At 39.3% G+C, this 27,389-nt stretch overlaps 3 protein-coding genes across 3 annotated transcripts in view; 1 reads left to right on the top strand and 2 right to left on the bottom strand.

The window, feature by feature from the left end:
* Nucleotides 1-9,411, top strand: part of LOC139757035 (zinc finger MYND domain-containing protein 11) — a 48,400-nt gene extending 38,989 nt beyond the window's left edge. Inside the window, exon 18 of the mRNA XM_071677035.1 lies at nt 1,549-9,411. The gene's annotated coding sequence lies outside the window, so the exon portion shown is untranslated. The remainder of the gene's footprint in view (nt 1-1,548) is intronic.
* Nucleotides 9,412-13,052: 3,641 nt separating this feature from the next.
* LOC139756973 (uncharacterized) lies at nt 13,053-17,028 on the bottom strand. The gene is made up of 2 exons (XM_071676914.1): nt 15,886-17,028; nt 13,053-14,661 (listed from the first exon to the last, which is right to left on the bottom strand). Exons 1-2 carry the CDS (start codon nt 16,243-16,245, stop codon nt 14,464-14,466), a joined length of 558 nt encoding a protein of 185 aa, XP_071533015.1. The 5' UTR covers nt 16,246-17,028; the 3' UTR covers nt 13,053-14,463.
* A 5,105-nt stretch (nt 17,029-22,133) lies between these two features.
* The window catches only part of LOC139757033 (neo-calmodulin-like), a 53,720-nt gene continuing 48,464 nt past the window's right edge, over nt 22,134-27,389 (bottom strand). The window contains exons 5-7 of the mRNA XM_071677033.1: nt 26,958-27,048; nt 25,340-25,396; nt 22,134-23,030 (exon numbers count right to left, since the gene is read on the bottom strand). Of these exons, the coding sequence (XP_071533134.1) occupies nt 22,948-23,030; nt 25,340-25,396; nt 26,958-27,048 (231 nt within the window). The 3' untranslated portion in view covers nt 22,134-22,947. The remainder of the gene's footprint in view (nt 23,031-25,339; nt 25,397-26,957; nt 27,049-27,389) is intronic.

Raw genomic sequence — 27,389 nt, 5'->3', positions numbered from 1 at the left:
GATGCGAACATGATAACACTTTATGACATGTGATCCTGACCGTTGGACATGGCCATAGGTAGTTGTTGGGATTTTTCCTTTTAATCCCAAAGATCCTGGTGCTGTCTCATTTCTCTTGCTCATTGGCCCATGTAAAAAGAAATAGTTTTTCATATGTTAAGAACTCATGTTTTATGGAAAAGATTGGCATTAGAGACCTTTCCTTCCAGAAGAACCAGTCTACCTATTTAAACACGTGTTCATTAATTATTTCATTCATTATTGATAAGATTTATTCATTTATATAAAACTGATGCCCAAGAAATCTTTTTCCAACTATTGATTACACTTTTCTTTCTGTTTGGCACATCATGTGATCTTGGCTCTCCTTACATTTTCCAACCTGTCTCACTGATTTATACCTTTGTAACTGTGCTCAAACCAACATGGCACTACCTCAGAATTTTTTTCCAGAGATTTTCACTCACCATTATGTGTACCGAGTTTTCTTTTGACTGCATATTTAATAGATGCTTATTTTCTTTGCCTGAGTAAAGAAGAATTTCATTAGTACCATCTTCCTTTACATATCCAGTTTTCAAACAAAACAACCTCTTCCATTATTTTAAGTGGTACATATAAAATATCAAGTATATTTATGAAAAATCAAGTACATTATTACAGTTCGTCTTATGTGTATTTGCAATTAGAGATATCAGCAATAAACTCCTAAGTTTCATGTTTGTTCTTTTTTTTTTATTTATGTGAAGGGACTCTTTAACTTCATCATTATATCTTTTACATTCTGCATGTACCAAAAGCATTTTACTGCATATCGCAATCTTCATGTATTTCACTAGATTGATCATCATTCACCTTCTGATTTGTGCTCTTGTTAATATCTTGACCCTAGCAGTTTTGTGTTATTGCTGAATACATATATAGAAACACACAGAGCAGAGTATCACTCTACTTTCCCTTTTTCCCCAAGCATTTTACATTTTTCACTTTTCTTTACTCTTCCCTTACTCATCCTTGAATTCTTACACAGTAACATTCCATTCCATAGTCTGTACACTTTCTATCTCATGAACCTCATCATTACATAGAACAATGATATTTGGCTGATTCAGCATTTAGTATGTTAACCTATGTCAGTGAATGAGGAATTATAAAGTGAGGAAGACTGTGAGATGTTCTAGTCAACATCTTATTCATTTTGTCATTCATGTTTTATTTCATAATTCTATAAGCAATCAGCATGGAATTCTTTCACGTACTACATAGCATGTTGCAGTGGTGTCAATCTTCATGCTAGAAATTCTATTCTGTTGTAGCTTACATTAGGATGTCCAGCATATCAAGATAATCAAGCATAGTTATTGGATAGATATCTGTGGCTTTTCTTTTGGAAATTGGCTGCTGAAGGATTACATAACTGCAACAACCTTGTAGACAAGCTTTTCAAGCTGATACATCTTTTTTTGTGAAAGAAAACTTTTTAGTATAATTTGAACTGAATGAAATATCAGTGGAGGAAATACTTATGCTTTTATGTTTTATTTTCAGTTTGGAGGGTTAAGTGGTTGTCAAAACAGTAATGGTGTTACATATATAGAGTGAGATAATGATTTCCTGTGAATCATTAAGGTTTCTGGTAGGGAATTTAAGTTTGTACTCTATTAGCAACATCATGGTTATATGTACCAGACTTTTGGTCCCTGTTTTTGTTACCGTTGATGATGAGTAATTTATAACGTTTCTCTTTAACCAGTTCTTTTTATAGTTTATGCATTTGTGCAATAATATTTAGCAATATCACAATATTGTAAAAATCTTCTAGATTTCATTTCACAGATATTAGGTATGATATAAGTACTGTGGTTGGTCAAAAGTGTTGTCCTTCTCAGTAAAGAAAATTGTGATTTTGCATCATTAAGATATTAACAGTATTGTTAATGTACAGTTACTGTGTAAACTAGATACAGTTGGAGAAGTTTCACAACTGTAGCCAAAGAAATTAGAGAATTCTGTATGGGATAGAAGATAAGTTCTAAACAAGTTAACAAAATAAAAGATCTGGTTAACCATTTTCATGATTATCTGGATGTACTTTTGTTGTTCATGTTTGTTTATGTATTATACAGGAAGTCTATTAGAAAATGATGTCAAGATAATCAGGGAAAATGGTTGAATATATTAGGTAAACAAGATTTAGGATGACAGGCCCTGGATATTAAATAGTTATCCAGGGTTTCACCATGGTAGTACCAATAATGGAAAATAGATGTGTTGACCAATGATGGAAAATAGATGTGTTTAGTGAAATTGGGTAATTGAAGACTTCAAGTAACTAAGGAGACCTCTAGGAATTTGCTGACTATAACCTAGCAGATCCCCAGGTTTTGTTAAGCTGTTTGGCTAACCAGTGGTGGATACATGAAATTTCATTTGTGAGTCATATTTAAGATGCTGACTTTGATATAACTTCCTCAACTTTTCTCACAGCACCTGAAACCCAGCAGTTTTTCACACCCAACAGTGTAGGTAGATTCTGGTAGTTGGTTTGATAAGCTTAGTGTGCTCTCCTTTAACCAGTGTTTATGTATCAGAAAAATTAGAATCTTTGATAAATTTTTATCACCTTTATTTTGAAGCTGGAATCTGTGTATGTGGTCAATATGCTGTATATCAGCCTCTGATCCTTAAAGGATATGTATATGTGTTTGTGTCTGTTGTTGTAGATAAGAAATATCAAGGTTTGAAATAAAGATTGTATTAGATGCAGTCTGTGCACAGTATGATTAGCATTATTTCTGTGAAACATTTGCTGTTCTTGTTATTGCACATTATAGGTAAGATTTTTGTACAGTTATGTCCATAATTTAAGAATTTTTTTTTCTAGTTATTTATGGAATCAGTGTTAGACATTTTTTCTGCTGTTCATTGTCAGTGCGTCAAGCAATCATATATAAGTTTAGTACTTTACTTGGATTATGTTGTAAGATAACACTGGTAGAATTTTGCAACACCGGTATTTGTATGCCCTTATTGGTTATGTTCAGGAGATGCACCTTCTTCGAGTAGTACATTCACAAATCCTGATTTTCAACCAAAGCACTTTACACATATTATAGTGTTGCTTGTCATGTTTACCTTTTATTTAGCATCTTTCCATTGCAAGAGAAAAGGTTTTGGTTCATATCCAGTGTTCATTAATACTCGTAAGTGCATTGGTTTCAGATGATGTGATTGGAACTGTTGACTCTGGTTATGTTTCCTGAATAATGCTCATTGTTATCACCTATTAATCAACCTCATTTTTTTAGTTATGTCACAGATGGTTTGATCTGCAATTTGCAGTGCCACTGATCCAGTTTGCCTATCAGGGATCTACCAGTCCTTGTGATCTTGTACCATTTTGGCACTTGGCATCCTATGGTGCTTTCACAAGCAAAGTAATGTAAATTGAGAAACCTTAATTATGATTAGCATTGCAAGCTAGTTACCATATTTACATATGGGAAGTGCTAAACGTATGGGCATTTTATTTGATGGACTCAGTACAAGGCTGCTTTTTCAGTACAGGCATTATATTTATTTTGTGAAAATGTTGATTTTTCTTACTAGAATCTGGAAAACAGCTGCTGTCATACAAGATACACTGCCAATTTGATACTGTCCCTACTCACAGGAAATATTTTAATCAATGATTATTTTGTTTTATAATATAAACTCTGGATTTTTGTTAGTATTTTCTGATTTACAGTCCTTTTATTTATAAATCCCAGGACAGTACCTCAAATATATTTGTAAATATAGATTTTTCATCAGATTTTTGTTTAATGGTAAAGATTCCAAATGTGTATTAAAAGTCTTCACTAGTCTGTTAGAATTTTATTTGTAACTTCATAGGGAGTCTTGAAACTGTATTTTAAACAGTATTAGTGTTTCAGAGTTGTTCTGTATTTTGTCACAGGCATCTAAGATGTGCTTCTCTTAAAAAGAAAAACATTATCTCATATATATAAATGTAAAAAACTTATATTCATATCCTGAAGCCTGTATCCTCTCGGGAATATGTAAAGATTCCTGAACATTTGAATGTTGTTTATAGTATATAATGATAAGCAGTACAATGAAGATTTGGAAAGTAGGTCTGGACTTGGTGCTGTATCCCTAATGCATGGTATATCCTAGATTTGGACACAGTTTTTAAGATAAATATCATGTTTAACCCATTCAATACTCAACACATCATGCGACTTACACGAGACGGGATCTTACTGCTTCGTGCATCTTATGATGTTTTTCCCATAATGTTATGATATTTGTACACAGGGCCAAAAATACTAGTGCAGTGAAAGGGTAAGGCAGATATAGAATCAGTTAATTTTCCTAAAAATAATTTTCAGTCTTCTTCGCTGAGGTTTAATTTGGGCAAGTTGCATATTGTGTGTGATTTATGAAATAGATATGATCATAGTGGAAGTACTGTAAAACCTCAGTAATTCACAAAGATTAGGACAAGGAAGGTAATGGTGTTTCAACAATTCTTCCAAGCAAACTGTCAAGTTTTCCCTACCTGTAAATGATCTTGCTCCCTGGGAAACAAGTAGATTTTGGGTAGTGAATGATATTAGTATCACGTACCACCCTTTACAGTATAAAGGAGGGATTTTTTTTTTGAGCCTTCTTCACAAACCAAAGGTACAGATAATTTTTTTGTCATATAGAATGTAGTTTAGTCTTCATGGTAAGCCCAGAAATGATGGTACATTATTAGTTCCCAGATCATTGCATCTTCTACTAAAGTTGCTTGCGATTAAGCTCTTTATATTCTATGTAAACAAACTTTTTTGTTACCTTGAGCAGCCACTAAATAGCAGTCCCTCTGTTGGAGATTACTCTGCTATGTACGAGTCACAATAGTCTTTCCGAGTCACAATAGTCTTTCCATCACTGTGCAAACATCAAACATTTTTGTGGAAGAGAAATGTATGATTGCCTCATGCTTTTTTAGAATGTAGCCATATAATGGATGGAGTTATTTTCTGATATTTTTCCTGTGTATCAGGTTGCTAAGATTCTCTACATTCTTTCTTTTTTCTACAAAGGTGAAGTTTCAGGTATATGGGCTAGTCTGAATGGAGATTCAGTTTTGAATTGCTTGCCAGGTGAAGAAGTTACAGCTGATCAGTAGCTCCATGATCCTGTAGTAAAATCTCTCTCTTTCTCGGTGATTAATACTTGTGTCGGTGAACCTTTAGGTACATGCAACTCTAATATGGTTAGTTTTGATATAAATCTCAAAACCCATTTCTATAAGAATGGTATTATTACCCCTAATTTTTATAGGGTGGATTTTAATGGGTTGGAAAGTGCTTGAAAAAGTCATACCTTAGATTCATGTCTAGAGGAATTATGGACATTTTTTAAGTGACAGTTTATTTACCAAAAAGACACATACATTCCTACATATGACTAACTATTTGATACCATGTCAACGCAGAGCAATAGATAGAAGATTCACTACATAATAGGAAGCAGAGAATCATGTTGAATGGGGGAGTATCACCATGGTCACCCCTCACTAAGGGGTCTGTCTTGGAACCTATACTTTTCATCATTTATATCAATGACATTGATGTAGGGCTGAATGATTTAGTGTTTAGATTTGTAGATGACCCAAAAACCAGCAATTCCATGTTTACCGAAGATGATAGGCTGAACTAACAAGAGGATGTGAATGAAATAGCTTTATGGTGTAGAAAATGGAAGATGCCATTCAACGTTGGTATATATCATTTTCCAGGTAGAAAACCATAAAAATAAAATTTAATTATGAACTTATTTGTTATAAGATAAAAGATACCCCTTGTATGAGGGATCAACCGGAAGAGTTGTAAGGACTTATGATTATGTTATTTTCAGATGGCAGCCAAATACTTGGGTGAAGTATCTGAATTTACTGGCTCTTATACTTTAGTTCAGGACATTTACAGCTTTCTTGCAAGTAATGTGGATGAATTTCAGAGATTCTCTGTTACTTGAAAGGATATTTACTGAGCTTTATTCCAAGGTTAGAAGATCACTTATTCTTGTTCTTGGTTGTCTCCAAATCCTTGAGGTTTATTCTATGACAGTTTCTTTCCATTATGACTGGGTTGACTTGTCTTTTGCTGCACAATACATTATGGAGCATTAGATTATTTTCTGAAGGACCCGCATGACATGATACCGAATGTTATTACAATTTGTATGGTTATTTTCTCGTTTGTAAGAAGTCAAGGAACCATAAGTGCTCTCTAACTGCTCACTGGCCATGTCTCAGAAGCCAGATGTGGACTTCCACCAGCAATATTATGTTGTTGATAAATTGATTGTTTTAGTGGTTTGACAGTCTCTGATGCTCTTTGTTACCATGCATGAGGTTACATCATCAGGTTTTTCTTTTGAGTGACAGGGATTTGATTTAGCAGATCTGTTTGCAGTTGGGCACGGTTGCCAAATCCATCATTTATATCATTCAGTATTAAATACATGGGCTTGAGTTGTTGGCATTGATTTATTCTTTTCTTTTTTGTCAGTCATGTGAAGTTGCAACAAAACTATTCTGTTGAAAAGACTCATTGTAGTTCCCTCATAATTCCCTTCTAAACCTTGGTTTCCCGTGCTTTTTCAGAAGTTATTGCAAATTCTTCAAGTAAAATGATTTTATAGATTCTCTAGAATGTATGGTATCAAACAGTGTTTCAGTTTTATCCACAAAGTTTGCATACGTGTGGGTTCTCAGTTTCCTTGTTTAGATATGACATTTTTTACTTTGTTTTGTTGTCCATTTGCTATAAGTTTTGAGGTATAAATCTTACTTGATATGGAAATATGAATCATTTTGATCTGGAGTTTTAGAATTTCTGAAGCAGTCAGAGATTTGTTTCCCAAATCATTGTCTGCCACATGCAATATTTTGTCATTTATGATGTGTACTTTGAGAAAACACATAACGTTGATTTAAGAATAGGCAGTTTTGTGGTTATTAGTTATAAGCATCTATTATTTTGGTCACTTTAATGTTTTTGAATTTCAGTAATGAGTTGTGTAAGCTTTAGTCAAATGATATTGTCCCGGAAAGTGGATGGTTGACTTCGAAATTTACTGGATCAACCAGTTCTTTATGATTATGCACTGAGGTGTTTCAGTAGTAAGCAACAGCATTCAAAAGTGAACAAGAGACGTGGTGAGCACTATGTGCTAGCCCTTTCTCAGGCAAAAATCTTGTTGTTGATACTTTTAGGTAGATCTAAACAGAATTACTCTTTGCATTTGCCATCAGGCAGGTATTGATAGTGTACAGTATGTATGGAGGTGCAAAACCTCGATCAGTTATGTACAAATTAAAGGTATGGTTTAAGGGAAATATTAGAATAGACAAACCTTTTGTCGTTATTTGACCCTGTGAAAAGATATGCCAGTAGATTTAGAACAAATGTGGATTCTTTTCTCAAGAGAATCTCATGCTATTTAGATATTTCAAATAGTGAAAGGGTTCTGTCTTTGTACCTTTTAGGGGCAAGAATGATCTTTTTACAGATAATTGAGTGAAATCCTTTTGTCCAGGTAACCCTGCATCTTTCTGTCTGTTGGGCAGGAAGCCCGCAATTTATTTTCTGTGTTCATTAAATCTGGTTTTTCAAGTATTCATTAGTTAGGTTTTAGTGCACTAGTTTTACAGGTATGCTGTCTTATATGATATCAATCAATTTTTGACTTTAATTTCTTGAAATGTTTTGTTGATAATTTTCTGCCTTTCTTAAATTGATAATCTCCACTACTACATGAGAATAGTTTTTCCCATTACTGTCATTCATTAGAATGAAATATTGTTTGAGTGATATGAAGTTATATACAGCATTGCCTTTCCACCCACCCCATTTGCTTTTTTCTTTTTGGCAAGTAAAAGTCTGATTCCTGTTAGACAAAAGTGACTTGAAGTTATGGTGCTCCTATGTAGTGATGGATTTAGGTGACATTAAAAGCTTGCTAACATGTTTGTGAAGAGCTAACTTTTAAATTATAGTTCATAGGGGTTTGTTTTGGAGCTTCTTTAATTTTGTTATAGTTTATAGTGATGCCAGGACAAGATATGAGATGCTTTTTGTACCTTTAGATTGTTTTTAGGCCTAAAGAAAACTACCAAAACTGTTTTTCCTCAATTGAAAAGAAAGTTTAGCTTTATTGAAACAATATATATATATGTATATACATATACGCAGAAAATCTCAACAAACAAGTGACTTTATAGATGCATAAAACATTACTAGGAAAATTATATGCGAAAATCCTGAGGACTTTCTGGAACCAGTCCTCTGAAGATGTGGTAATATACGAAGGTGCTCAGAATTCTTGTGTTTCATTTTCTTAGAATTGTTTTGCATATACAGATGCTCCTCGACTTACGATGGGGTTATGTTAAAATAAACCCATCATAAGTTGAAAATATTGGAAGTAATAAATACATTTAATACTGTACATCTAATCCACTGAACATCATAGCTTAACCTAGCCTACTTTAAACATTCTGAGAACACTTACATTAGCTTAGAGTTGGACAAAATCAACTAACACAGTGTTGAATATCTCACCATGGTAAAGTTGAAAAATCATAAGTCGGGGGCCATCTGTGTGTGTGTGTGTGTGTGTGTGTGTTTGTGTGTTTATTGCAAGAGGTCACAGTGGTGCGCGTGATCTAGTATATGCATAAACTTGTGGTTTTATGCATATATGTATATATATATTTAACAATGTACAAAAATTGGTGTTATTTTTAGCTGGTACAAAATTCAGGATAATAAATGAATATTGACACTTTCAAAGATTTTTTAACTAAAGGTTCCCCTGAAAAAATCCCAGTTTTCCTCTGGGGATTTTGCCATCAACCCTCATTAACCATACCACTAAAAGGATGATACAGTATTTTAGAAAGTTAGAGATATGTATGTTGTATTCTTGCTCTCAGATGAAATTGAAACAGACGTCATCAGATGCTATGAGGTAAAACTTTCTTTTGCACTTTTTTTATTAGAAAGTATTAAATACTCAGAACCTCAAATAACATACTCTCTCAACTTCTTAGCTAACTTTTTGTTAGGTACTGTGTTAGTTTGCTGTCAAGCAAAGTTTTATTGCATGCTACACATGAGTTACAGAAACTTGTGGAGATTGAGCATGAAATAGAGCATGAAATATGGTACTGTATGTGGTATGGCAGCAGCTGATGTACATTGCAGCATATACTGGGGATTCAGTGATAAGGGTGCCAATAAGATGAGTGCCGCTGTTGTGTGCATGGAAGTGCACAACCTCTCTGAGTTATGTACAAATTATAGGTATATTTGTACAGTATCAAGCTAATTAAAAGATTTCAGAAATGTTGCCAGATTTGACTCTCCTTTCATGAATAGATATGAACTGCAGTCAAAAGTTTGAAGGACCTTTTCCTGAATGCTCAGTTTTTCCCTCTGTGAGATAACCCTTTGGACTGTACATACAAGATTTTTCTTCTTTTTGTAATGAAATTTATAGATAATCATATATCTTGAGATGAAAAATTGCCATCAGTGTTAGGACTTGGAGTAAATTTTATTATCTTTTTCAGCTTTTCTTGAACTGAACAAGAAGCTGTTCACTCTGATGAATAAACTTCCAAGCTGCACTTGCCATGTTTTACAAAGTGATGTTCTAGTGGATTTACTCTTACTCTGTTGGGTTCTTCCTTGCAAAGCACCTGTGCTCAAGTTAGACTAAAATGATGAAAATTCATATTAATAAATGTAAATGTAAGTTAAAGATATGCCTTTAGGAGAAAGCATCGAATCCAGCTCTGTAAGTATAAATAATGGGACACTCTTTACTTATCATTTTGTAATGGTTGTAACTTTGAGTATAGAAACCCTGTAATCCTTGGGTAATATGACTGTAGACACGTACAAGATAGGCTTGACCCATTTTCTCCCGCCATAGGTTCCCCCAGTGTAAGTGAAATGGATAAAAATAATTGTTTTTCACAGACAACCTTTCAATTATAAAAAGTACAGCTTAGTGACTATGAGCCAAGGAAAAGATTAAGTAGATACAATAAAGAATACCCCATTTTCACTGAAAACAGTCATAACTTACCTAGGGTAACGGTTGTGAGGTGGCTATATCGCACAGTTTTTCATTTCTCCTCTCTGACAACGTAAACTGTTCTAAAGCCCCTCTGGTGGCCCATATTACACAAATATGCATAAAGAATGCACCAAAATGCAACTACTAGATGGAAAAACAAAAGCAAGAATAGATATGAATACATACATGAGGACTGGAAGATAATGAAATTATAATGCCACTTACTATGTAACTGGTCCCATTTGATAGAGGAAAAGAAAGCAGAGACTTTTACAAAGTAAGTCTCTTGTCAACCCACCAGCTTTTAGAGCATCTCTGATTAAAAATTTAGGTCACAGGCAAAAAATGAGTGATGGAGCACAAAATGAGGTCAGTATGTCAAGCAAAATAGGGCTATATTTTCTCATTTGGGTAAATTTATCATTGTTCATGGCAATACTTCTTGATAGAACAACTCCACTAGTGCCCTTGTACCCCTCAATGAGCAGTATTAGATGCAGTATCCATTTGCTTGTGCTCATTTACAGATGAAAAACAAAGGTGAAATGACAGACTGGCATGCAAAAGCAAGAGATAATACCTAGATTGAGCAATGGACTGAGATGTGATTGTCATGTTTGATAGCTACCTATAAGGTAGATGTACATTTAGGTGTTGTTACTCTCTTTAATTTACTTTCACATTCTAGTTTTATATTACACATTCACAACATTCTTGGTGACAACATGAATATGCGTAGAAATAATACAATGCACACTGTAAATGAGTGTGAGGACAGGGAATGACTGGATACTTTAAACATCCTGTATTCCTTAAACATCAAGATGTGAGGTTATGTGGTGTAAGAAAGTGATTAGAAATGCACATGAATTATCATATGGGATGGTATGATCATACTGAACGTATGACAGGTTTGTCATGAAGATATAACTAATATAGGAGGAGTAAAGTTGACATGGTTTTGGATGATATGGATGATTACAGAGAATTTATTAAAGTTAGGACTACCATCGTACTACACTCTCTGACATAAACTTGCGAAATATTGGTTATTCGACGAAGAACATGCTCTTTAGATAAGCTTCTGCCAATCGTATCTCAAAAGCAGATCACCAACTCATGGTAGCTAAGCCCCAACCCTTATCCTGAATTACTGTTGATATTTTTGTACATAAAACTAAGTAACCAGCAATATTAACCAAAATTTGTATAATAGACTGCTCCATGTAAATCTATGCATGAACTGTGGGGATTATTTTTTATTCAGTCTTGTTTATTCTACTTTGATCTTCAGAAGTCTGAATAATTGAGATATAAAAGAAGAGAGGATGTGGCAAGAAATATAAAAGTGAAAGGAACACAGATTATGACATTGGGAAAATTACCTTCTTACCAACAAAATGTCAACCGAAATTATTAGACCTTTATCAACCACACATGACGTGTAAAAAAAAAAGCTAGAACTCCAACTTATACGAAAAAAGTAATTTGATCTTAACTCTCGACTCGGAGAAAATTTGATTTTATCTATTATAGTTACTCCTAAACTAATGAGAAACCATCAGTTTCTCCGATTACTATAGTCGTGTTCCGTATAGTGGGAAACGAGCTTCTCAAGGCCAAACTAAAAGAAATACGAATATCTGAAGTTTCGCGTCTGTGGTATTCAAGTTTTGCTTCTGTGTTAATTAAGTTTCGCTTCTTTCGTATTTAATTCTAAACTCTGGCGCACTTGTTGACATTAGTTGTCTGTGACCTGATCCTGTTCTGTGAATAATGTACGATTTTTTCCACTTTTTAACGCGTATTTACGTTAACAGAAGGTGTACTGGGTTTTGATAATGACATGGGTTAGTGACAGAGTGTCAGGTCGTCATGCACCAAATTTATTCGCGCAAAATACAACAGGAAATCATAGCATACGTGAAGGAACCATTCGGCGTTGCCTCTCTCTCTTTGGCTGTTGAAGACTCTCAAGGCTCGACAAAAGGTTCCTGAGGCATAAGGAGTGTTGGAGCAGCATATATAACAGGTTAGTGTATCCTGACAGCATCATGGGCCTTATTCATAGTGAATGTATGTATAAATGACTCTGGCAGATGTAAGGCCGTAAGCCCAAACAACCAACTAAGCTAACCTTAGGGTCACTTACACCCTCACTGTCAGCAGCTGTTCAGTGTGGACATTATATGTGATATAGTGTATAGTACTGTATTATCTACTTTAATAACCAGATGTTCCACACGTAAGTGGCCCTTGGTTACTTATATAGCTCGCATAGATTGTTGGATATCGGTACAGTGCAGGTCTGATACTTAGCAAAATTGAAGTTTAGTTGTAAAATCTCTAAGTTGAAATTTTAAGATAATGTGTATTATCAGTTAAGATATTTATCTGCAGTACTAAAGAAGTTTTTAAGTGAATGTAGTGAGTTACGGGATATGAATTAAAGCATTGTATAAGAAGTGTTAGAAATAAGGCGATAGTAGTGAGGGTTGTGTTCTGAAGGGAAAATGTGTTTTCCTTTTATGGCAGCGTAGGCAGCACAGACAACTGAAGTCGGTAATCAAAAGAACCTAAAAAAAATTTCACCTAGTTGCCTAAATGATAAACAATATTTTTGAAATTCGTCTACTGCTGGGAGTTGCATGGGTGTTTGCCGTATATATCGACCTGAACATATAATGTCCCGACTGTTGGGTTCGTAAGATGTAATATCTCAGGTTCTGTTGATTTTTCTATAAGTGTTTGGGTTTTGCGTTGCTGACTAGGTTGTGACGAGATCGTAATATTATCTAGGTTGTGACTTGAGATCGTACTGTTGACTAGGTTGTGACTAGAGATCGTACTATTGACTAGTTCGTACCTAGAAATCGTAATGTTAAAGGGATGGCTGTCAAGGATTGTACCATTGGTGATACCATGGCGTTTAGGGGTCGTACCATCGTGCTTAAGACTCGTTCTGTTGTACGCCCAGGATAATGTTATTCCATTAAGCACCGGTACGTGAGCATGTAACATTATTCTGGGAGGAAATGAATCCATATACCCCTAGTGGTGGACGGGCTAGTCCTCACCTAGAACGCTAACCTAATTCCGCTGCACAAGTGGCGGTGTATCATGGACCTGAGCGAAGTTAGTGCGATATGTATGTACTTGGATCCCGATGGAGAGAAAAATTAAGAAAAAATAGAAAGTTCCCTTCAGGAAAAATCGTAAGACTTTACAAAGGTAGGGTTGCAGTTGAAGCACTTGGTGTTACTGAGGTGGCGTATTGTGGTAGACGCCGTCCACATATGATGAATCAACTTCGTTTGTAAAGTGAGAAACTCAGAAGTGTTTGTATAGATAGACGTGTAAGACGTTCCACTTTTCCACGCTATGCATGGGTTGAAGATGTGTTCGGGGAATGTGGAGGCCCTTCTTTTTTGCGCCTGATCCTCCTCATTGATTTGGGAGTGATTTTCCGGTTTTCTGGTAGTGAATAAACTTCCAATAGGTATCCAGGTCATTTACTTTCATGTAAAATCCACATTTGTTCTTCGTCAGTTTCCTCATCAACACCTCCCCTTTTGACAGGTGTATCTCACTTTCTAAATGGTTATCTTCGTTGGTTTTCACTACAATGATAACAAACCACGAAGGCGAAAACTCAGTTCTTTATTTGTCAGTTTATCAAGGAAACAACTATTGTTTTGAACCTTTGGAATGAAAATTACTAGTAAAATGGTTGTATTACCACAAGTATTTTTTTTTTAATGCTAGGTTAACTGATTGATCATTCTTATTTTACAATGATATTCCTGGGCTGCCAAGTGGATATTCACTGCTCCTCCAGACCCGCTATCGTAACACTTCCAAAGGTAATGTCTACCATAGCCAAGATGGCCTCTGAAAAACTTGCCTGATCTCTGAAAATAAAAGGAGAATCTGTAAGTCAAATTCTTTGGGAAGTTATTTACATCTATTTAGACCCTTACCCTCCGAGATCTTATTAACCCTACTTTTAGAAATAACTTTTTAAAGGGCTATAAGATAAACTTATTACAGGTTACCTCCGAGATCTCATTAACCCTATTTTTAGAAATAACTTTGAAAAGGGCTATAAAATAAAGTTATTACAGGTTAGTCCATCTAAGACTATGGAAATAAGCAACAATAAAGATTAGGTTTGTAAGGGAATAGGACATTTAGAGAATTAAATAGCACCCTTTGATAATAGCGTATCCCCTTCACGTATGATTTATGTTGATAATGTAAAGACGGTTATATTAGGTAACGAGTGGTAATGTAATTGACTAGGCTTAGAAACGCCTACAGCTTCCGCGTTGGCGAATCTTTCGTGGCGAGAGATTTGTGGTTGCAGGCTAGGGTGTCCAGCCGCAGGTGGAGGTCGTCTATAGTTGACGCCAGCGATGATCGCTGGACCATGAACCTCGAGAGCCGTTGCTCTAGCTGCTTCTCCTTCTGCTGTAGCCGACCCATCTCCAGCTCCAACATGTTCAGCGTCACCTGCGAAGAATGATAAATGCAGAGGACATGTTAAGGAATAGATGTACGCTGCTGTTGATTAGGCAAGGGAGATGGTAGGGTTGGAAAATCTTTTTACGGAAGAAAAAATATAGTAGATATATCGTTTGAATGGTAGGCTAGGAAAATCTTTTTACCGAAGAAAAAATATAGTAGATATATCGTTTAAATCTTATCAGCTATTGTGATAAATGGGATGGATCAAAAACGACTTCCTGTAACGTGCTAGGTGTTAAGTTCGGAAGACTTAGAAAGCAACCCTGTTGTAGGTAGTAGGCTATAGATAGACGGCAGCAATGCTAAAGTGATACTGTGAACCACCTTGCGCACCCTCCGTGTAAGGGTTACTAGTCTTACTTTTTGTCATGCTGTACGCCTGTCCTGTTATTTCACTTATCCTCCCATCTTTTCTCCTTCCCTTCTTTTCTCAGTATTACCACATACAGACATAAAATAGTCCGACAGGCTTATGGCCTCCTAATTCTCAACATTCTATCGTGCGGAGAACTTCTAGAAATTCTGCCTGTTCCTGTTGCCAATAAGAGGGAGGGCTCGGGTAGTTGTGGAACGGGTCTCTCCCAGGACCTTTGCCCCTCTAATAGGCCTAACCCAACCCCCACCCCTCCCTCTTCCAATTAATTTCACCAGCATTCACAGGCTTTTTATCGTCTTTATTTTGTAAATTTCATTTTGCCAGTAGTCCTTTTCGTTTAAGGTTTGGTTTTAGTGAGGACTCTGACCTAAGCTTTTTGACGTAGAGAAGGAGACAGACAGACTGACTGAGACAGACAGGCAGAGAAAACGGAAGACAGTGATACAGACATAAAGGAGACGACGAGGAAAACAGGGGCTGAAACGCCAATTTTAGGATTAGCTCTGAAAACTTTTATGGCTGTTCATTTCCCTTAATTGCAGTGATAAACATTATTTGTCAGTTTAAAACCAGTTTGTTATAGAAGTTAGGATCACCGTTATTATTATGAAGCAGGATTCTTACTTGTAATGTTTGTATATATATCCACGGTCACTGGTGTTATTAAATAGACGTTTCTCATTCATACAAAGCTTAGAGAGTATTTTCTTCATGTTACATCTGATATATATATATATATATATATATATATATATATATATATATATATATATATATATATATATATATATATATATATATTATATACAAATCGAGCGGTAATGTTTGCCCACCTGGAGTCTGTCTGCTCTGTTTGTGGAAGTCTTGTTATTGAACAAGGATTCCCTCTCCCTCCTGCCCTTGAAGGCTGTTCTCTCTGTCAGTGCCGCTACAAATGTCGTCACGGAATTCCCGCCGTTGTCGTTGCCGCCGCCCTGGCCAGACTTCTCAACCTTAGGGGGAGCTGAATCGTCATGTCTTCTGCTCAGTGATTTTGCCGTCCTTGATCCACCGTTGGTGTGTGGTGGTGCGGCGCTTGTGAGTCTTGCTGTCGTCTGCCTGGCGGAGGCTAGGGTCAGCGTCTTGGTTTTGTGGATGGTTGCGTTGGACTTCTTAAACGCCACGAGTGAATTGATTTTCGTGTTGCTGAACATACTGAATAACGAAATTTGGAACAGTTGTTTTCTTGTTTATTTGTAAGTGATTATGTTCTTCGTGATATTTATTGTCAACTCTTCTCTCGCGTTCCTCGCTCGGTGCAAGTCTTTCGAGGGTGTTGGATAATAGTTTACATACTGACTAAAACACATTTTTTTACATGTCTTCAGTAACCGTTCGTAATCGTATATTTTGCCCGCCTAGCCATGGGAAGCTAGCTGGGCGCTCTGCACGTCAGGCCCCACTAGTTCATATTCGCTATTGACGGCACTGGCGTAAACAACCTTTATCAGAAATGTTCCCCTATCCATCATGTTCGTGTTGATAACTACCACTTAATTACTGTTATTTCGCCAAATATCTCTCTTCGTTTCACGTTACTGTTTCTCGGTCCGGTTACAGAACTTCACGTCAAGAAAACATCATTGTTACAATTATTTTTTTTCAAGTCCGAGACCATACTTCTCTTCATCCAACTGACCTCCGTATTCATACGTAAGGGGAAGACTGACGTACATCACTCGCCAGAACTTTACGTCGTCTTACTTGACAGAAGAAAACGATGTCTTGTATACTGCTGCGGAATGTCTGGAATACCAGGAATGTCGTGTATTCCAGTTATTGATGTCACACATCGTCCACGGAGAGTAGCAGCGACCTGTGTGTGCGTGTGTGTTCAGGATCACGGAGCCAGGCAGGGTGTATCAGCAGCAAATGTGGAGGGGCAGGGAGGCAGGAGAGGCGGCGCGCACGCTCAGGGTAATCTTGGGCGGTGTGGGAGGGGAGCTTGTGTGTGTGTGTAATGAGTGGCTGCACCGCTCCCTGGACGACCACTCATGCCCCGGAGAGAGAGAGAGAGAGAGAGAGAGAGAGAGAGAGAGAGAGAGAGAGAGAGAGAGAGAGAGAATCTTGGTGCACAGGAACACGTAACCCCCAGATTGAGAGAAGGTTGTTATTAACAACTGGGTTGTTAGTGACAGATGATGGATGGAGTTGGTGCCGTCATGCGTTGACGGGTTTGTGAGAGCGGAGAGTGAAGGATGGGAGTTGCAAAGGCGATGGAGACGAAGGGAAGTGGTAAGTGCCCCGTGAGGATTGGGAAGGATTCATGGTGAGGGAGCTCGCGTAATCAGGATGGAAGAGGAGATGGGAACATGGTGATGGAAAGAAAACACTGTGGAGATGGGCAAGCTATCCTGTACATAGTGAAGGGTAAATACTTCCTCAAGCTAGAGGGAACCTCCACAATCAGGTGTTGTGGAGGTTGATGGTATGTGTAGAACGCTGCATAATGAAACCATAAGGTTGTTGGTGAAGGTGTGGTTAGGGTGACTCGTGTAGACGCTTAACTCTGTGTCCATAAGGAGAGGTTCGTACCTTCAAAGTAAATCCAAACTAACTTTGTGACCGCAAGTCCATCTGCTGAACTGAAAGGGCTGGAGAGAAGTCGGACTTCGGACCCAGTTTATGTAGGTGAACTTAACGTAGCTATGTCTGGAATGTGGGTTTATTGAATTAGACGTTACTACAGAAACCAAGTACACGAAGTGGGTTATGGTGCATTCATGGGGGCCATCATAGGAGACAGAAAACTCATACTCATGTGGAGTTTTAAGGACAAAGTGTTGGGTTAGATTTGTTCTCAGGAAAATCCGAATCTACAGGAACACAAGAGACGAGACGTGGAGCGAACGATAAACAGATAAAGTAGTCTTAAATGAGGCGGGAGAAAATGCAGCTGTGAATCATTTGCATACGAGATTATTCACTGCCAGACTCGCTGATATTCGACGAATTTCACCAGACGTACCCTAACCTCGCCGACATTTGGTCGACCCCAGGTAAATATTGAACTTTTGGGCGGGAATTAGGTCGCTTACTTGCGTTCCATTTGGCCTTGACTTGTTTTTACGTAGGATGATTAAGGTAATACGTAATTTAATTACTAAAACGTCTTTTTTCAGCTATGTCTATATCTTATTAGCTTGGGGAATTTTGAGCAAAAAATGAAATTACGGACTTTTTTTTTAATGGAGACACAAGATAAATGTTCATACTGGGAAAGTCATGATTAAAAACACGTTCAGAAACTTGGATTCAAGGATAGGAATCAAGGAATGAAATTTTCCCCCTAGCAAGATATTTATTTGTGATACGTTGAAAAGGAAACAGGATATAGGAATCTTCCTTCTTATATTTGGGTTGTGTATGATTAATATTTACAATTATTGTTATTCTTGGTTACCATTTGTGTGTGTTACGTGGAGAGTTTTATACTCATGTTTTATACTCATGTTAACCCCGGATATATTATAGTACTTATATACCATGTCTTTACTCCCATGTATATATACACGTACACCCTAGCCTTGTCTGGTACTATTTAGTGATCAGCCTCCAGGGGAGGATGAAGAGTTGGGTGGACTGTGGAGCGGCTGCCGCGACCGGGATTCGAACCTGCATGGGTTTGATCCCTGGCGGCCCGTGCATGCGTGACGATCAGTGTGTGTTTGTGTATGTGTGTGTGTGTGTGTGTGTGTGTGTGTGTGAAGATGAAAGAACCCTATTTTCGTAGGTCTGTCATTACGGAAACTTCTGGTCAGTGGTTGGACCACCATCCGATGATTGGATGATCAGCGTATGATTGGATCATCAGCTGGTGATTGTCGTATGATTGGATCATCGGCTGGTGAGTCATGTGATTGGATCATCAGCTGGTGATTGGTATAAAGAGACGACGACAAATAAGATTGGTTCACTTCCACCTCGGCATCCCCAAAAGAGGTTGTATTCAAGAATCCTTTAGATTATTGGGTTCCTGAAACGACCCTGAAATCAGGTGTATATATATATATATATATATATATATATATATATATATATATATATATATATATATATATATATATATATATATATATATTGGTCTTGTGGATGGTTGAGGTAAGCGATCGCTGTTGCCCGCAGATGAACGACTGACTGGGCACCGCTGTGTCAGTGTGTCTTCGTTCTCTTATGTATTACATTTTGTAGCCCTTTTTGGTGAGTTTGTTGTATGCATGCGGCTTTTATTAGTTCCCGTCTGTTACGCCCGGTAAGATTCAAATCTCTACAAACAAATGCTAAAGCTTTATAGACACTAGGCATTACAGTGATGTAGCTAGAGCTTTAAAGACACTAGGCATAATTGTGGTGTAAGCAGATCTCTCTGTCGGCCTTTGTGGGTCTCTATGCGTTGTTATCTAGACTAGCCCAGGAAGTGATAGCTAGTTTTTTTATTTAGCCTAGCATAGCGAGCGAGAGGACTGCTTTGTTATCTAACCTAGCATAGGATGCGATGGCTAGTTATGTTCTATCTAGCCTAGCGTGGCAGGCGGTAGCTACTGTTTTGTTTGCAAGCGATAGCTGATTTTGTTTTCTAGCGTAGCATTAGCTACTGTTTTTGGTATCGCTATAGCTTATCCAGGCGACCGGTAGCTAACGTTTAAATATCTAGCCTTGTCAGTAATATAAAAAAAAAAGCTTTGTTATTAACTTTTTCATGAAGCGAAGGAGATATTTTCACCATAACTCAAGGGTTTAAAAACAGTGATTTTACTGCAGTGACCCCCCAGGACGTGGGTCCAGACCAGAGTCAGCAGTGTGAAGATATGCAGTGGCTCTGGTAAAGCCAGTTGGGCTGCCCAGATATTACGTACATTCGGCAAGACACCAGTATATAGTAGAGCCAGTAATCCCGGCAAGTGATTTCTTTGCCTAGTATATTAATTCACTGACCCTCCCTAGTATGTGTAGGGTACAGCAGCTGTGGGTAATGGGGTTGAAATGATAATAATCTTCGGTCATTTCACTCTGTTGGCTGTTTGTTTACCAAACCAACGAAGGGGAAATGCTAGGATAGGCCTGGCCTTCTCCTGTGACCTTTTTTAAATCGTATTTGGAACGTGATGTGGTGTGTCATCCTTTGGTAACAGCGATGATTATGTATAATGAGGAGCGTATCTTCATTTGCATAGTTTTTTTTATAATTATGCGCTTGCTCTATAAAAGTATTAATTATAAAGTTAAGAGACGCAGGCAGGCAATCCTTTGTATGCAGTCAAACAGAAGGGGAACTGTTCTAAAAATGATAAGCAAGAGACGCAGAAAACGTTTTACAGAAACGTCGGCATTTGCACAGTGCCAGGATCAGGCTGTAAAGTCTCTGAATTTCGGTAAAAGGTTGTAGGCCAAACATGACAAAATCTTGCGACATTTCTGCTGACTTACACGGCGGCAGAACGCGGGAGGTGTACATTAATACCGGGGGGAAAACGTACGATGGTGGAAATACACAGAGGAGGAATGACGGCAAGCGCTATTGCGTGCTCCATATGAGCGGAAGGTATACGATTAACCAGTTAAAAATAGACCCTATCATCATTTTCCCTTGGGACGTTCTAGCGGGGAAGGTCAGCGGGTCAAGAGAATTGGAATCGATGAAGATCGTACTGTTCCCTGTAACAGCTATTGTAACGTATTGCTCCTCATATCAGTTGATGTTCTTACGCACAGAACCTGCGTTTTTAAAAGCCAATGATGGATGATACGATAACGGTCAGAGAAAGCTATTTGTATGTTTGGTGTGCATAAATAATATGTTTTTGAGGTATGATAGATCAGGTGGCATGTGAATCTCTTTGTATGTTTCCTTTGGCAAATTTAAGTCATGTCTGAGGTTTGAGTGAGCAGACAAGCAAGTCCCTCTGATTTTAGTTATGCCAAACTCGGTATTCCCCTGAGCATCAGCCAAACAAGTTGTGTCGACTTTGGCTATTATTTGGTAGTAGTCAAATTGGGTTGTTCCCCCCGCCCATAACTCATGGTTTTATGGTACCTGACTACTGCACGGAGATTCTCATTACCGTAGTGCTGATAGACCTACCTCACCCATCGTTTGGGAATCATGTTTGTTGACCTCCCTTGCTCGGCACAGTCATTAAGCCTTCCCAGGACCGCGCGAGTCTAAAGCAAATTACAATAATGACCTTCCCTGCAAAAAGCCATTAGTAAAGGTCCCACACGATAATTAGGTTAACGTCTTGCGGTAAACCTGGAAGGAAGCTTGGGCCGATGTATAAACTAAGAAACCCACAAACAGTTACTATTTCTGTGTGGCATTGAGGCATGACATATTGAGGACTACTGTGTCTCCTTCCTCATAAGTACTCAAAGAACATTGTCCATCTCGTCAGCGGACGGCTATACGATTCTGAAAGCATTGTCAGTTAATGCAGGCGCTAGGCTACAGTACTGTAGGCTCGCCAAAAATGCTCGTTAGTGATGCCTAAAGCTGAGACCCAACGTAGGACCTGCCTCTGCCTTTTTACCTCAATACCTCGAGTGAGATCTCACGACCCGGACGTAAGGCTACCACATCGCCACAGCGTCTTGATCACACAAGACCGTAGTCCTCCAGCCACAGACTTGTGGACGCCGCCCGGTCTTGCCTCCGAGATCGCGTCCATCTCCGCGGCTCTCGCTCAGTGTCGAGCGACCAAGGTTGGGTCTCCCCCATCGTAGATATGTTCTCGCGACGACCCATACTTCTAATATACATGGGGTGTAATTGCTAGTCTTCCCTTGCCCCAGCTAGTGATTTAGTATGAGCTGTTCATAAATTTGGTCCAGTATTGATAGGTTAGATCACATGTTACACAAGCGTCAGGTGATTTCAACACACACACACACACACACATATATATATATATATATATATATATATATATATATATATAGATAGATAGATAGATAGATAGATATGTAAAAGTGTCCGTTTATTGTTAACACATTTCGTGTCGAAATTATAGTAGGGATTCTTAAGGTGTAAAAAAAAAGAACAACGTGTATTCTAATTACTTTATGCATATAAATTCTTCAACAAAATATGCTAATATATGTATAGATATGTATGGAATACACAGATTATCAGTGAATATTTGGTAAACATGGTATAATAAGGGCGTATTATGCCGTAAACTGGGTCTGATTTGGATATTATGCAAGTTTTATATATCCGCATATATATATATATATATATATATATATATATATATATATATATATATATATAGATAGATAGATAGATAGATAGATAGATATGTAAAAGTGTTTGTTTATTGTTTACAAAAACCATGGAATACAGAATATAGTAAAGATTTTGATAACGATTGAGATCATGTACGTTGTTCAGGAATAGGGGTAGTTTCATGAAAATCCAAACAGCTTTGTAAAATGATTAACAAATTTTGATTCCCTCAAGTTTTCCCCCTCTGAACTGAATCTTTTTGCATGTCATGCATGGACGTTTTCGTTTGTTTACGCTAGATATGTGTTATGTATCGTAGGGCCAAATGTTGTATTCTTTCCCACAGTGACTGAGGTTCATTTGTCTGATGAGATGGCTTTATCTTCCCTTGGCTCGGCACAAGGGAAGGACATCTGGTCTACTACGTTAGACTATCTACTGTGTATTTTAGCAAGCTATACCGAAAACATTCACCGTCTCCGTTTAGGAGCAGAAGATAACAAAATTTTTGATATGTTATCAACACGGGTATATACGATCTGAAAGTGTCCATGTGATGTAGTCATTGCTCTGTGGGGGTGTCGAACTCTACAAGTTTTGATGGACAGTGACATTCCTGAGTCGTAATCCTTCACTTTTTGTCCTCGTCTTCCTCATCTTCTCTTACTTCATCATCCTCGTCGTCGTCATTTTCTCCCAGGGCCTTCACGAACTCTGAAAAAAAGAAAAGAATTATGAGTGACTTGATATGCAAAGCCTACGAGCGGAACTTGAAGTAGCATTGACTTGAGGATTTGATAAACGAAAGTACTCACTGTTCTTATTTTCACTATCCAATGATGATTGTGCATATATATATATATATATATATATATATATATATATATATATATATATATATATATATATATATATTATATATATACTCTCTCGATCTTGTATTTCCTCACTAGATAGCTAAATTGAGGCTCTGAAGTAGAAAGCTGACTGTTCTCCCCACTCTAGGTTAATTAGATGACCCTGGAGCCAAGGTCATTAAGAAACCAGATAGCAACCTTCCCCTCGGGGTCCCAGCGTTGCCAGATGAACAGGGGCAATACAGTGTTGCTGTTTCAGATGCGTGTAGTCCCTCACACCAGCTGCCTGCCCGTCTTCCACACATACGAGTGAAATGCCCTCGGCGGTAATTGTTGAAGTTCCTGATAAATTGTCATCGCCAACCGATGGAACGGAAGCGATGACCTCACATCTAGAGGAGTTGAGGAAGACAGACTTACCCTTTTAGTGGATAGAAAATATCTTTGGTGTCCGCTAAGTTTGCTCGAGGATCTCTGATCCAGTATCCTGTTTCTATCTCCTCCCTGGCGTAGACATTTTAAGGTTACTGTTATCATGATGCATCAAGCGCTGCGTTACAGGCCATCAGGGTCTTCTGTCACTTAGCCTTTTCCTCGTATTGCCGTGTACGTGACGTGAGCCTTTCTCCCTCAGATGGATTCTATTCCTCCCTCAATTCATGACTGCAACTTCTCCTCCTGTGTGATCACTGTCTCCCACGGTCTCACTTCCCATCTGAATGTCATCCTCCTCACTTGCGCGTCTCTCCCACCTTCCCTCCTTTTCCACATGACTTATTCATATGTCCCCCCCCCCCCGCCCAACATGACCTTTGAGTCCCCTCCCCCATGGCTCCGGCCACCGTTCCCTCCCATCATCCCAGTCTAGTTGAAATAAAGGCACCAGACGCCCCTTCCGTTTCTAAATAAAGCTTGTTGCTTTCGTCCCACGAGCTTCGCTGTATCCAGGACGCGTCTCTTGCTCCCCTCCTTGTATAATTCGAGGCTCCCTCCCAGCTTCCGTGTATCGTGTTCTTGATAAAGTCCTACTTTCTTACCTACATGACCCGCGAATGCCTCCGTACATCTGCCACGCTTCTCTCCCGACCTCGTACAAAACGCCTCTTTCTCGTCCCTATATATGACCTATTTGACCCATCTCTCTCTCTCTCTCTCTCTCTCTCTCTCTCTCTCTCTCTCTCTCTCTCTCTCTCTCTCTCTCTCTCTCTCTCTCGGTCTCCCTCTATTCGTTCCTCGTTTCTCTTTCTGAAATGACCCTTGTGTTCCCCTCCGTCCTTGCATGACCCCCTGTCATCCATACATGCTGACCTCCTCCCGCCGTGACGCTTGTCACCTTCCCTCGTGCGGTGCATGACTGTCCGCCCTCATACCCTGGCGTGTGTCTCCCTCCCCGCATGAACCTGGCATCCGTCCCTCCCTAAAGGACTCTCAATTTCCTTCGTTCCTCAACAGCTCCCCCTCTCCTGTCCACCAACCCTCGCCACACGAACCCCTTCCTCCCTCACTCCCAACGTGACTGCAACCCACACTCCCTCCCGACCTGATAATCGTATATTCTTTTCACTGTCCTCTCTCCCTCTCTTTCCTCCCTTCCACGGACGACTCAAGCCTCTCCCCCTCCAATCATAATACCAGCTGCTCTTCTCCTTCCTTACGTCCTTGACTCGTTCACTCATACAGGACTCTTGTCTTCTGTCCCTCAAATTGTGTGAGTCTGCCATCATCCATTAGTGTATGATCTCCGCCTCCCTGACGTTGTTATGCGTCTTGCCTTCATAACATGACCTCCTCCCTCCCTTCCCTCAGTGCGTTACCCTGCTCTCCTGTATACCCACCCTCACTGCACACTACCGACCTCACTCTCCCCCTCAAATGCCTCTCCCGTTCCTTCTATAAATTCTTATAAGTTCCTTGACCCTCCGAGACCTGTCACTATTACGTGGTCCCTTCTCCTCTCTCTCTCCTCTCTCTCTCTCTCTCTCTCTCTCTCTCTCTCTCTCTCTCTCTCTCTCTCTCTCTCTCTCTCTCTCTGTCTCTCTTCCCTAGCCTCTGGTTCCTTCATTCGTCCCGATTTCCCCCCCCCCCCCACTTGACATCCTTCATGCTACTTCACGAGGGGGGGTTCTTCTCTCGAGGTCGTCACCGGCTCCTCCTTGCACCACTGACCTTCGAAGTCGATGCGTCCGTCGCCGTCGATGTCCACCTCCCGGATCATGTCCTCGACTGTAGGAGAGAAAGAGACGTTAAGTGACCCAGGGTCGCCGAGTCGCTCTGTGTGTGTGGGTAAACACTACCTCTCTCTCTCTCTCTCTCTCTCTCTCTCTCTCTCTCTCTCTCTCTCTCTCTCTCTCTCTCTCTGCTCTTCCTTCTTTTTTTATTCAAAAAACTGTAATATATTTCTTTTTTTTTTCTTTTTGATTCTGCTTGTTATGGTTGCGGGACATGCAAGCACTCCACTAGATTAATGTTGCCAGCTCCCCACCCCTCATGCTTGCTCCTGCGCCAGCAATTTTTGACACGTGCTCAGAGGAGCGCATTAAGGCGTGCATTACTCGCATTCATCCACAAAACGCAAAGGAATACACACACACACACACACACACACACACACACACACACACACACACACGCACGCACGCATACACATACGTGCATACCAAGAAACACGCATGGTCACGTACTTCACACATACACACGTACAAGCACTAATGAAAATATTCACGAACACAATCATACACTCATTTACATACTGCATTCACGTATGTACATGGCTACGGAAATATTCAGTAATCTTTTCACGTCCTAGAGTAAGTCAAAAGTGGATTAAGCTTCTCATGTTTGGTCACCGCACGTAAAGAAACACAAAGAGGTTATAGAGAAGGTCCAGAGGAGGGCAACAAAGACGACACTAGAATTATAAAGGCTGAATTACATGGGGGAGGGAGGCTGAGAGGCCTTAGATTTACCCATCATGGAAAGAAGAGAAGAGTTAGGGGTGACCTGATCACAGCTTTACGTTTCTTTACACCAGATTGAAGACTTAGTGAACAGTACTTCGAAAGATGTGGGAACAGAACGACCAGAGATCACACTTTGGAGGAAAGCAAGAAGCTTGATGGAAAAAAAAATGATGTAAAGACGTACTTGGATAGTATAAAGAGTCATGGTTGAATTATGTGAACTGAAAAGAGGATATGACCAATGCAGACACCCTCACTCCTCTACTCATCTATAGCACTGTCTTCCTCTCTCTCCCCTCCTGTTAAGGGTAGTCATCTCCCCCACATAGAGGCATCACTGTCACTTCCCTCCTCTTATCTATATTGGTTACCTTCCTCCTCTTTCCCTCCCACCTGTGGTTCATACCAGCCTCCTCCTCCTCCTCCTCCTCACTCCCTAACCTCACACGGTCCCTACATACACCTCATCCCGTCTGTCCGCCACCCCAGGCTGCAGGCCGTGGCCTCCTGTTCTACCTGATTTTGAGAAGTCGTCCTCACGCACCTCGATGTCTAGTGGTAATGTCCTCCTCTTCCTTAGAGCAGTTACCCATCTCCTTCCAGACGGAGGAAACACCCGGGTTCATCCTAACTGGAGTTGTGTCACTCGTCCTGACTCCCTGTTTAGTGTCGTCCCTTTCCCCGTCCCAGTGTCGTGGATTCATACCCTCCCTCCCTCCCTCTTTCCGTCTCGTCATCATTTTCGTTATTCGTGTCGTCGTCATCTTCGTTATTCGTGTCGTCGTGTCTGTGCCCAACGGAGAATCACAAAAGGGGTTACTCACTCTCCTCTTCAGACAGGTCCTCCCCCAGACACTGGAGAACGGCGCGCAGGTCGCTGGCGCAGATGTAGCCGCGGCCATGCTTGTCGAAGATCTGTCCAGGTGATGATCAGTGTGAGTCAGGCTACAGCTTGTGAGGCTAGGCATTAAGAGTTGATCGACCTACACACACACACACACACACACACACACACACACACACACACACACACACACGTCTAAAATTCTACCTTAAGCTGTAATGATGTAGCTATAATGCAGCTTGTATGATCTAATTATCACACATTATTATTATTGGGGAGAAAAAGAGAGAGACAAATTTACTGTTAATTAGGGATGGTTATAGTGATTCATGTTGCGAATGATTCACACACTAATGTCTTTGGTCATCAAGAACGATGCATTCACGTCTCGAGCATCGGTCTGATGGTCAGA

Source organism: Panulirus ornatus, chromosome 24 (assembly GCF_036320965.1).
Source record: "Panulirus ornatus isolate Po-2019 chromosome 24, ASM3632096v1, whole genome shotgun sequence".
Lineage (NCBI taxonomy): Eukaryota > Metazoa > Arthropoda > Malacostraca > Decapoda > Palinuridae > Panulirus > Panulirus ornatus.
Note: the sequence above shows the minus strand (reverse complement) of the source record. Positions and strands in the feature narration are given on the sequence as shown.

Excerpts from the sequence above, each read along its gene's own strand:
- LOC139756973 (XM_071676914.1), bottom strand. The coding sequence starts at position 16,245 with ATGTTCAGCAACACGAAAATCAATTCACTCGTGGCGTTTAAGAAGTCC. Across the intron at positions 14,662-15,885 it reads ACAGAGCAGACAGACTCCAG|GTGACGCTGAACATGTTGGA; the intron begins GTGGGCAAACAT and ends CATTCTTCGCAG.